This window comes from Lathamus discolor, chromosome 2 (assembly GCF_037157495.1).
Source record: "Lathamus discolor isolate bLatDis1 chromosome 2, bLatDis1.hap1, whole genome shotgun sequence".
NCBI lineage: Eukaryota > Metazoa > Chordata > Aves > Psittaciformes > Psittacidae > Lathamus > Lathamus discolor.
In genome coordinates, this window is record NC_088885.1 from 42,526,858 (window position 1) to 42,539,225 (window position 12,368).

Consider the following 12,368-nt stretch of genomic DNA (forward strand, 5'->3'; position numbering starts at 1 on the left):
TCATGCTGTTTGAGAGTAAATTATTACTCCCTTCTGCCTTTTTTATCTCTAAACTGAACTGCTGTTCCTTGCCAATTAAAATCACAACTTCCTTATCCTGTTCCTGAAGATTAGGAGGATACCTTGATAATTCAGTTCCTTTCTCAAACATCTCACATGCAAAATTTGGAAAGGCGCCAATGGTTCTATGAATTTGATTTAATTAAGACTGCCTCCAACGCTCAAAACTTACATCTTGTGCATTAAAAGGACATCAGAATACCCAGCAAGTCAAAAAATTTACCCAGTTGCCGATGAGGACAGAGTATGAGAACAAAAGTTTGCCTCCCAAATTGCTGTGCAGATTCTGCTGGAATGAGAAGTTCAGGTTGAATCTGTACTGGAGAGTTTTCCAAATAATATGCTTTAGACCCAGAATTCCACTGGATTTTATCTAGTGCTTTGATAGGCACCATCTCCACATGTTTGGCAATGAATTAATGAAATTTGTCATTTCCAGTGCTGTTCCTCTGCTTGATGGACAGGGCTTGTTTCAGTTTGTCCAAATCTCAAACGTGGATACCTTTATAGCAAACTAACAAGAACAAGACTAACAACTTTTATGGACATTCCTGTTTCATGGTAGATATTCAAGTACAACCCAGTCACTACAGATGTGAATAGAAGAGAACTGGAGCTGGTACTCGTGTTTGATAGCGAAGTAAGGTACAGGGAGAGATCATAAAATGGAACACTCTGTGCTCTGAGTACTCACATCCTTCTGGTAACAGGCAGTCCAGTAAACATACTCCTATAAAAGGCAGGAGGAGTTGCAGAACCATTCTTTCTGTGCTCTAGAGTCCCCACAGAGCAGATTTCAAGCTGCTCCAAGGCACCATGAAGGAAGCACTTTCCCTGGGTTGTGCTGCAGATAGGTCTGGCCACCATCAGGGGTTTCAGTCTGGTGCCGCTCTCCGAGAGTCGCGGGCAGGATATGACAGCTACCTGAGAAAAGCATGTCTGCAGCTGCATGAGTGGTCCCATGCAGGCTCTGGGAAGCCTCCGTGGGGCCGCAGCTGGTCGGTGAATGCACCTCAGTCTGTTTTTAATGATGTATGAGGACCAAATTCTGCCAGTCTTGAATATCTCTTTCATCCATTTAAGATCTCTAAGGGAAAAAAATTTCTTCTTTATTTTCTGTGACCCACAGCCAGAAAATCGCACAGGAACTTGGTGCTCAGTTATTTAGTACCGAGCATGCTTTAGTACATGAGATGCTTTAAAAAAAAATAAATCTGTAGATCCCTGTAGCTTTTTTACTTCACTGTTTGCCTCCATCAGCGATTTACGATGATTGAAGCCCAGAATAACTGATAACAAATGAAAAATGGTGGATTTTTATTTCACTTTTTCTTTTTCCTGTGTGTATTTGGATGTAATTGGGGAAATGAGCGACCTGAGGGTTAATCAAATGTTTTAGGCAGATAATTAACATCTGGTTGTTGTTGATAATCCTTTCACTTGAGAAAACCCATACCACTACTATCGCCTAGATGTCTTAAAAGAATTCCTGCTTGATTCTGCATTGGCACAGATAAAAATTAAACAGTAACATATCAAAGGAAATTCACAGACCTGGATGCATGTTCAGAATCATTGGCTTTGGTGTTGTAATCAGATGACTGACTCTGAGCTGATTAAAAGCTGCCAAATACTTGAAAAGCAGAGCCAAGTGGCCAGATGTTGCCTGTGGAAGATGGTTCCCTACAGAGTTTGCATCAGGCACTTGCACAGTTCCATTTAAATAGCAAAGAAGAAAACACAGAAGGGCTGCCCGCTGTCCATGTGGATATTGGAGTTACTTGCTTTGAAGGGGTGGAAACAATTTGGCAGGGAATTATAAAGATATGCATAAACCTACAGCTCTGTTTCCAAGTCCTACAAAGGAAAAAACTGCCAGATTCTAACATGCTCACCTCTGTTCACATAAGTGTTACCTGCAAGTTACCTGGGTCCTTTAAGTTTTTTATGTAGCAGTTGACTGATTCATACCAATTTATATGATCAAAACTCAAATCACTGCACCACTTGAAATCCCGTGTACTATGAATCCTTGACAGCCTGCCAAATAGGATGCAAATGTATACATCTATCAGCTAATCATCATATGTAATAATAGTAATTTAAAAACAGCCAGTCAAGCATAACACAAAATTAAAATAATAAACAACTGGACAATCTTCCATTCAGCCCTTGCCACAATCCTTAATGTCTCTTGCCTATATTGCTATATTGCAACAGCACCCTGTTTGTTCACAAGATCTAGGCTGACAGCTCTTTTTGAAATGAATGTGTCCTGAAGGGAGGCAGGATCAGACTCTTTTGTGGAAGGGTGGATCAGTTCTGTGTTTGTTACTGTGATAATTTTGGACCCAGTCCTCCCATTGTGTGAATTACCATAGCCAAGCTAAAATTAAGCAGCTGTGAAAGTTTACCATTAGCAGAGCAATGATAAAGTTACTTTGGGCCAGGTTTTCTGAGTTACACAGGGACTTAGACACACACAGAAGCATCTAAAGGCATTTTAAAAAATGCCTTTGTCAGCTACTTACTAAAATCTTGCCGAAACTGGAACCAACAGGAAGGAATCTGCTCCTTTGCCAGCTTCCTATCTGCATCTTTAATCAGCTGTGTGACTTTAGAGATTTCATCAGTCAGGTGGGTGTTTTCAGGAAGTTTGCCCAACGTTTATAAAGTATAGGTGACTCCCCAGAAAGCTTAATACTGATTAAGTTCAGTGAACAGAGCAATTACCCTGTGGTAAATTGCCAGAATTGTCATCCAAAAACCAACTGATGTGGATTAGGTCCCTCATGAAGACATTGCTTTCCTTATAATCAGCCATGATTATTTTTGGCTTTGCTTGCTCAGAAAAAGGTGCACATTGTTCATTATTATTCTAATTATTTCTAAATGTCTCCATAGTTTCACAACCATAATACAGTGTCTCAGTTTCATGTGCTTTACTGTCCCAGGGCCAATTCGGTGACCTGGAACCCTCACAAGATGATGGGCGTCCCGCTGCAGTGTTCAGCCCTGCTAGTAAGAGAAGAGGTATGTCCCAGTATACTTGCTTCTATGACCTTTTCTGACATTTTGCTTCTAAACATCCTGGATGTTTTCTTCCTAACTGTGCCATAGTTAATATTAGCTAATGTGAGGAGGGTTATGAAAGAAACTGAGAAATAGACTTCTAGTGCTCAGGCTGTGACTGCAAAAGGAATTAAAGCAGCTGTCTACCAGAAATAATAGACCTAATCCATGACAAAATCTTTACAGAGTTTTGTGGCTTTCCATTCAAAACGTCCATAGTTAAATACTGAGTGCATAACTGTGTAACCCCACTAGTTGCTGTGTAACATAAAATGTAACTGTTGGCAAATTCAAGTCCTCTTGGGGTGAACGGTATGGTATATGTGCAGAACATTTGGTTCAGGGCCTAGGCATCATTACACTTTCTAGACTTTTATGATAGATATTTCCATCCAGCTCTGATCCAGATATCCACTTTGGGGCATGTGAAAGTAAAAATGGGACACTAAGTTCATTTGGAATAAAAAGTAGACATTTCATTTAGTGCTAGAATTCGAATTACCCTCCAAGCTTGCGATTCTCATGTAACTATTAGTTACTGGGACAGCTGCTGTACAACCATCACTTACTAGACCAGCTATCAAAAAGCTGGTTGCTTCTTTTGCTAACAGCTGTACAACAGATTGTACACAAACTGATTGCACTTAGGAAGAGAGAAGCTGACTTTCATTTGCCCTCTGGGTCAGTTCTCAGAGACAAATCCTGCCTGTCTGAAGTAAGTACCATCCTTGACCTCTAGTGAGAACACATGGCTCAGATTAGGAGAAAGTAGGGTTTTTTTGCTCCTATTTTGCTATCTCAGTTTTGAGTTACACATAAAGATCAGACTTGAAGATAAACAGCCATATTTTGATTCTTCTTGGACTGGAAATTGCAGTTTTAGGCAACAGCCCTAGGATATACCTTAAACTTGGTTAAGGACTTAACTAGAGCCAGAATATGGCTCCCTGCATTTCATTTAAAAAGCTAAAAAGGAAACCTCATGCTTTTCTGAGCCAGGTGTCTTCACCTTGTTGGCTTCTGGCCCTCCCACAAAGCTGCCTCTCAGAATGGTGTCTTGAAACCCAGAAATAGCTCTAGCTGGCTGTTTAAAGTCCACATGCTCTTCAGTCTGTTCAAAGCTTTCTGTACCACTTAAGCATCCAATCTGCAGCTGAGGGCTTTGCAGAAAAGAGCTGTGCCTGCAGAGAAAGGAAACAATGAAAATCAGAATTTCAGAGTCCAAAGCAGTTAGAAAAGTAGTGTAATACTACTTAGTCACCAAATCGGCTTTGTCTGACTCAACCGGAACAGACGCCTTCCGAGGAAAGGAGGAAAAGAATAAAGGCAAGATCCAAAAATAAACTAATGTGTAATGATGTTAAGAAGCACCATGTCCAGCTTTTTAATAAAAAAAATGTCTTGGCTCTGGAACTGCATTACACCTGGGCCCTAAATGGGATGTGACAAACTTAGTCCATTACTGACCAACTAAGTCTGCTTTTGTCACCTTTTTTTTGGTCTTCCTTTTACACTTGGACTCATATTCCACTGAATTTGGGTGTTTGTAATTTCCTGCCCAAATCAACCCTCAGAACAGTAGTCACATCTGTGCCAAAATCTCGTTTTTGTGTTTCTACAAAGGGATTGATGCAGAGTTGCAATCAAATGCACGCTTCCTACCTCTTTCAACAAGACAAGCACTACGACCTGTCTTATGACACTGGAGACAAGGCTTTGCAGTGTGGACGGCACGTCGATGTCTTCAAGCTGTGGCTGATGTGGAGGGCAAAGGTACGACTGCCTGCAGTATATTTGTTTGCATTAAAATAATGCACACCAGATACAGGTTTTTTTTCTGCAATCACCATTTTAGAAAATATCTGACCTGAACCTCCCATATACAACATGAAAGAAAGAACATTATTATTTTCTGGGATTTCACTTTTAATGATTTAGCTTCAAAGAAGCACACATGATTTTGAAACTTGAACTCCATGGATTTGTACAGCATTTGCTTTGTGTAACTATAGGAGTCTTGACAACATAAATCATATACCTAGGAATGTTGTTAGGAAAATCTCTGGAAATAAAAAGATTTTTTTAACAACACTCAGAAATTAAACATGGCAAATCAAGACTGGAATACTCAGTTTCAGAGCATGCAGAAGATACAAAGTCATCTTTTGAAGGAGTGGAGGAAAACTCATCAAAATCTGTTCTGTGAGAAATCTGATTAATTCATCTGTATTTGTAGAATGTTGCTAAGTAAGTTCTTCCATGTATTTATCCAGTGTGTTACGTCAAGTTGCCTCAAGTTTTTTCAGAGGAGATGACATCACTTTTTAATTTCCAGAAAGCCTTAAAGATCCTCATGTGCTTCATTAAACTCTGAAAGCAGTTCTGAGGCAGACGGCAAATGTCACTGGAGGTGTGGGAGTCTGTAAAGGAGGGGGGAAGTCTGTGGTCTCAGTAACTGTTGTGCTAACTGGTGTCTCCAGAGAGGCAGCCAATTTTAGCCACATGTATCTCTTTCACTCCAAGCCTATCTCCTGGGGCTGTGCTAGCTCTGCCCTGTTTTGAGATCTCAATACACAGAGGGATAATGACGTGGCCTTTTAAGTCAGTTCTGCACTGCCAAAACAGATTTAACAGGGACATGCATCTATTATTCAGACATTTCTTCTTCTAAACCCTGATTTTTCAATATGCCTTGTACTGCTTTTTCTCTTCTCACACCCTGCTTGTAATATTAATGATATGAAATAGGATGTGTGTTTCTGAACAGTTTGTCTATTCCAGCTGTTTATTCCCCTTCCTGCCTCATGAAGCTGGAGCCTTTCTTTGTGGCATCACAGCTTGTGATTGCAGGAACAATTATGATGTCACAGGGAAAGGATTATGGACTTCTGCCAGAGAAGAAAACCCAAGATTTGCTGCAGCTCTTAAAACCACAGCCTCTGAGTTTATTAGAAGAGAGACAAAACATTACAAAGGCAGGGCAGTATCTAAACAAAATGTGCATTTTCAGAGGCCTCAGGCCAGGCTTTAAAAGTCCATCTGCGCATTCTGCGTTTAACTGAAAAGAAAAATTATTCTTGAAAAGCCCCCAGCACATCACCCCTGGAAGATTATAATCCCTTACTTTCAAAATAGCAGGAGACTCCCCATGTCTGAAACTCAGCACCTCTAGACACGCTCTTCCGTGCCAGTCCAGGCTATCCAAAACTGTGCTCAGGCTCTCTGCAAAATCTGCCAAGGATGCCCTGCATTGAAGGTGTCAGTAATATTTTGCGGAGAACCAAGCTAGTACCTGGTGCTTAGTTTGTAGAGGTGGCTATAGAGAAGTCGGTGGCAAGAGCTAGAGACAAAAGAGCTCTGCTTAGCAAAGTCCATCATCTCACAGAATTAGAGCCTTCATCTGTCGCAGAGAGACTTCTGGTAAGTGACTTGTGCTGATGCTTCAGCAAGTGCTGCATGGTTCTTTCACTCTTCTGGTTTACAGAACAGTTATGAAGCTGTGTTTTCTCCCTCTCTTTCTAAAGGGAACCACAGGATTTGAAGCACAAATTGATAAGTGCTTGGAACTTGCTGAATACCTATACAATAAAATAAAGAACAGAGAAGGGTATGAAATGGTGTTTGACGGAAAGGTATGTATTGCTACTTCTTTTTCCCATTTGGGCAACAGCACTTGCCTTAGCCAACCTATTGGGATGCTACCAACACCTCAAACCAAACAGCTTATGACAGAAAGCAGTGTCCCTTGTAACAAATCCCACCATTTCCACATCTCTCTGCCTTGTGTGATCCAGGGACAAGGGATTTGAGGCAGCTGTGCATACGTTTTCAGTTCGCTCAGTTTCACCCTGATGAAACTAAACACTGGAATCTCAGGCTAAAACAGCATATACACAATTGGAACCAGCTCTTAAGTAATGAATGGAAGTTGCAGTTCGTAATAGCAGAGTCAGTTATGAGTGGGGGTTACAGTGCCCCACACAACTCTGAACGGACAGTTGTGCAAAGTGCTTTTATCTGTGTTCTCCAGTGGGCAGTCACAGCAGACCTGCAGGGACCTGGGGTGACCTGTAGGGACCATTTGCACTGCAGTCGCTGCTGTGACGGGATGCAGCAGAGTGGCTAGTGTTGCTCGGAAGCCTGGCTGGCTCATGTGGCAGAAGTGACGCCACCGTGGAGAGTGTAAATATCTCTAGGCGTGTTTTTAATGTGGGGTGGAAAGCTGAGATGGGACTGTAGGTACCAGGTACTCAGCTGGAGCACAGTGTCCAGGGCAAGGTAGTGCAGCCTGGGTTGCATGGCTGTACCTGTGTACTGCATCAGATTGGTGTTTGGCCATCTCTTTGTGGGCAACCCTGTCTGGGTGGGGACAGGCTGGTGAAGACCTGTTACAAAGTTAACTGGTGTTTTGCCTGTAAAACAGAAAAAAAAAAAGATCTCATTTTAGCTTTTTACCTCGTACTTGTGATAGCTTTTGCTCTCTGTACTTGCCCTGGAAAGTTTTGTCAGTCAGAACATTGCTCCCTGGTAGGGATCCCTTAGTGCATGCCTGAGTGCTCTGCGGCACAAGGATAAAGTCACTAGTTTCTTCAAGCAGAGATCACAGGCTCATACCTGTATGCCCCTATGTGATTTATTTCCCCTGCCTCTCACATAATCACTGAATTTGGTCCACTGGGTCTAATGATGAGTAAAGGAACTGGCAGCAGAGAACAGCAACAGAGGTTGCTGTAACTCATACACTTAGCATCCAGCAAAGAGGAACAAAGCAATGCAAGCAACTGTTGGGACATTGCAAAAATACACAAAATGTCAGCTACGTTTTACGCCTTTCTGCTTGGTGCTCCCATGCAAGTTAAATTAGCTAAGATGCTGTGGTGCATGCATATTAATAGCGCAGCTAGCTGAATCAAACTGAGAAGTAATAAATTTTATTAGATGTAACACAATCTTAGATTGTCTCTTGCACCACCTGTGGCTCCTGTTTACAGGACCACATTCTGTATTTTTTTCTCATGTAATAACAGCAAATGACACTGTCCTTACCTCTAAATGAGACTCTAGCCTTAGCCGCACGATCTCTTCCGCCTCTAGAGGGGACAGCACCTATGAAAACTAGACGCCTCTCAGTAGGGCATAAATGCATTTGCTCAGCAGGATGATCTGTTTCTGTATCTGGCACACTGGGAATAAATTGCCCAAAATTATTTTTTCTGCATTAATAATGATGATGACTCTCAATGGACCACAATAATGAAAACCATTGACTGCTGTCAACAGCATGATGTATGAGAGGGAGAGAAGGCGTGAACTTAATTGCAATTGAGATATTATGACCATTTCTTACAGTGTAAACCATTATTATTCTGTGTTTAGCCTCAGCACACAAACGTCTGCTTCTGGTACATACCTCCCAGCTTGCGCGGTATGGAAGACAATGAAGAAAGAATGAGCCGCCTTATGAAGGTAAGCAGCATCCTCCAGGACATCATGCAGGGAACAGTGAAACCCTTGAAGGCAGGCAGCCCCTGAAATGATCTCCCAGGGCACAGGGCAAGGTCACCTCACGATATTCTGGCAAATGATACCTCCGTCGTCATTTTACTGCAGGTTAGCCTAGCACCACCTTACTCTGATCTCAAAGTTTGTATTCCCTGGGTTTGCCTCACCTGTAGAGCACTTACTTGCTGTGTGTGTGTTTACTGCAAGTTACTGTGAACTGCGGTCATTAAACCCAAGAAATGCAACAAGAGCTTAGTAATACTATGGCAATCTCGCATATGAAAAGAAGATGGAAAATTACTGTAACTGTGTTTTCAGCACTAGAAAAAAAAGAGCCACTGTGTCCCCGTCAACAATATTGAGAAAGTAGGAGAGTAAATTCACCAGTGATTTTAAGAGCAGGGCAAAGGAACAAGATAAAACAAATGTCTTCAGTGAGACATTTATTCTGTGACGGAGTTTAACGTTTTCATTGATATTGGACATAATTTCATTTAAACTACTTCTTGTAGCCCTTCATCCTTTAAAAAAAAAAAACAAAAAACAAATGTGCTCTGTGTTTTGTTGCAATAATCATAAGGATGATGGTAATAATGAAAATAATGATAATAAGCTTCATCAAAATCCCCTGCTTTTTGTTACACGGCAGGTGGCACCGGTGATAAAAGCCAGGATGATGGAGTATGGCACAACCATGGTGAGCTATCAGCCCCTGGGAGACAAAGTGAACTTCTTCCGTATGGTCATCTCAAACCCTGCAGCAACTCACCAAGACATTGATTTCCTGATTGATGAAATAGAACGCCTGGGACAAGATTTGTAATAATTGGGTGTGAAAGTCTGTTCCTGGACCTCCAAGTAGACAATTAAGTTGTCACAAACTGTGCGAATGTATTTGTAGTTTGTTCCAAAGTAAATCTATTTCTATATTGTGGCGTTGGAGTAGAGTACAGTTTAAAATCAAGAAACATGGCTCCTTTAAAGTCCTTTCCTGAATTTTAGAAAACCTCCTTAATAATTAGCTACATAAAAAGCTGCATTGAAACAAATAAGGAAGAACAGAAGATACTGAAAAATCTTTTCCCAATTTTAACACAGCAGCTACTTTATATTAAAAGCAATTGGACTGAGTGATGTAAATTTGCCCAAAATGATGACAAAATCACATTGGGGGAAGTGGGAGGGGACAGTGAGAAGCAGAGTATAAAAGCTGTGTGTTTAAAAGTGAAAATGTTTTGCCTTTTTCGTAGTACTAGAACAGAATTTCTAATTTACCTAAAGCAGCATTTCAAATGTATTTAAATAGGTATAGTTTTACAAAAGGAAATACATATATATATATAAAAATCCTATTTTGTAAACTATATATTTTTATTTTATATGGGTTATAAAACTGTGAGGACAGAAACTGAAAATTAACTAGGATCCTTTTTCTTTTGATGGAGGTGCCTCAAATATTTATTACTGTTTGTTTTAAAATATAAGCCCACATACTACGTTCTTAAGAGGTACCAATGCCTCATTTCTTCATATCATATGGATTGTACATCTCCAGGGTTGATTACTGAAAAACCTCAAGAGTACTGCAGCTCTTAATACCACTTAATAAGATCAGTTACAGTACAATAATAGGATGCTATTATTCTTACTTATGTTTCCCACTTGGCCTAACAAGCAGACACACAATCAATATACAGTGCTAACCAAGACTGAAATAAGGTTGTATTTGGATGGTTTCTGTGTCCTGTAATAAAAAAGCCTATCCAGAAAAAAGTCACATGTCTGAATTAATGCTCACCTCATAGCCATTTATGCTATGAGCAGTCCAAAATGACACTGAAAATTAAAATGGGCTGAAATTCTCACTAAAGAAATAGATTCTTACTAATGAAACCTCACAGCTGCATTAAGAAAGTAAAGGCTTCTAACAGATGTACAGGTCTGCAAGACAAGGCCTAAATTAAATGTAACTAATCTGAGTGACAGGGATGGGGTCTAAGTAACAAACTGCTTTGTCAAAGGTTTTTCCCAGTGCTGGACTCCATCGTTGTCTGTAACAGGTTTTGAAATAGCGGAAATGAATGAGATAAGGCTACATCTGCCTAAAACGGCCCATGAGGAGCCTTGCAGCCTTTTTAGAAACCATGGGCACAGCTACTGAGGAATTCACGTGCTGCATCATTCTTTACTATTAGAGGTGTCTCTGGCATGAAAACCAAAATTTATCCTCTTTCCCCCTAACATCTGGAAATGTTGGTAAGAGTTCTGCGGCTCAGGCCTGTCTACTTATAACCCTACTAAAGTTTTGGTTTCAGCTTTGCCTGAACTGTTGTTTGTAAAGCAATATTGTTTTGCTGTCTCTAAAATATTTGAAGAGAAAAAAGAAAAAAAAAAAAGTGCAGTGTGGTTTTAATTTCATTTAAAATAGATAAATGGAGTATTGAGTCAATGTAATATCAAGAGGACATGAAGTAAGAGGAAATAAATTGTGTCTGTAATTGTGTTGCCTTTATTATATTGATAGTACTGTTTTGTCACCTCAGATTGAGGCTGTGCACTTTAGATTTAAACTGTACAATGTTGCAAATCAACATGTGTTGCTGTATAAGCTTGTACAATATATTATTGATATGTCATTATTTGTGTGGTAGTAGTGTTGACTCTTGATATTGTAAGAACTGCATTCACGCCGGTCCCTTTACTATATCTTTGCTTGGTATTAACCTCTCTTCGTCAGCTTTTGGGTAGACCTCTCACCTCGCTTTGGTGGACTTCCATTGCTACCTGCGATGCCTAGTGTTGCAAGTCAAGCTCTAGAGGAGATACCAATTCCATGAGGAAGGCCTTCCATGTGACCTTTGCTAAATGTATCAAAATCAGCAGACTAATCACTGAAATTCTTAGAGCCACAAATTAGATTCCTTTTTTCTTGCTGGGGAAAAGGCAAGCAAAGAGCTTAAAAAAGTAAAACTAGTACAGGGACAGTGATGAAGTGATCAGTAGCCTGGTTACATCTTGCATGTGCAATTCCATTTTAAAGTGCTAAGTGCAAACAACATTTATTAGCTGTATGTGCCAATCCAAGATTAACATTCGGTGTTCCAGGAGAACCAGCATTTTTTTTTTCCGCCTTACTGTATCTACTGCAGCCAGGAAAGAGTGGCATAGCAATCTGTTCTTGTGTTTGACCAAAATATCTTATCTGTGGTGTTGATCTAAATCCAAATAAAAGTGTAAAACATGACTCTGGGTCTTTTCATTAGCAGCACTGACGGGCACTTTGAGCATTTATCACTTGTGCCATTTCAGAGCAAGGCCCCAATAAAGAGAATGTTTAATTGTAACTTTCTATGGCTCGTGTTGGATTTTTTCATGGCGAGATGCATTCTGCTAACTATTGTAACATAAAAAAATCAGTTCCATCACCAGACCCTTTTTGAGGCAATGTTCAGTACCAGCTTACAAGTGTAAATCTGCCATCTGGTATGCCTTTACCTTATCTTTACAGACAGATTTAGTTGCTTTATTCTCCTCAGACAGACTCACTAATTTTTTGTGTTTTGTCTTTTTATTCCACAAGCACTTACCCTCAAATTAACCATAGGCTCTAAACAGCCTCTGGCACAACAGTGAAAGCAGTCAGAGCACTTTCCAGGACAACACAGACTAGATGATGGCAGCAATTTGAAATGCCATGAAGCAAAAAAGACAAAACAGCTGATACAAAAATTAAG

The 12,368-nt window shown here is 40.4% G+C and overlaps 1 protein-coding gene across 1 annotated transcript in view; it reads left to right on the plus strand.

The window, feature by feature from the left end:
* Window positions 1-11,904, plus strand: part of GAD2 (glutamate decarboxylase 2) — a 40,292-nt gene extending 28,388 nt beyond the window's left edge. Inside the window, exons 12-16 of the mRNA XM_065666608.1 lie at window positions 3,015-3,093; window positions 4,756-4,905; window positions 6,657-6,764; window positions 8,509-8,598; window positions 9,284-11,904. Of these exons, the coding sequence (XP_065522680.1) occupies window positions 3,015-3,093; window positions 4,756-4,905; window positions 6,657-6,764; window positions 8,509-8,598; window positions 9,284-9,457 (601 nt within the window). The 3' untranslated portion in view covers window positions 9,458-11,904. The remainder of the gene's footprint in view (window positions 1-3,014; window positions 3,094-4,755; window positions 4,906-6,656; window positions 6,765-8,508; window positions 8,599-9,283) is intronic.
* Window positions 11,905-12,368: the final 464 nt, after the last annotated feature.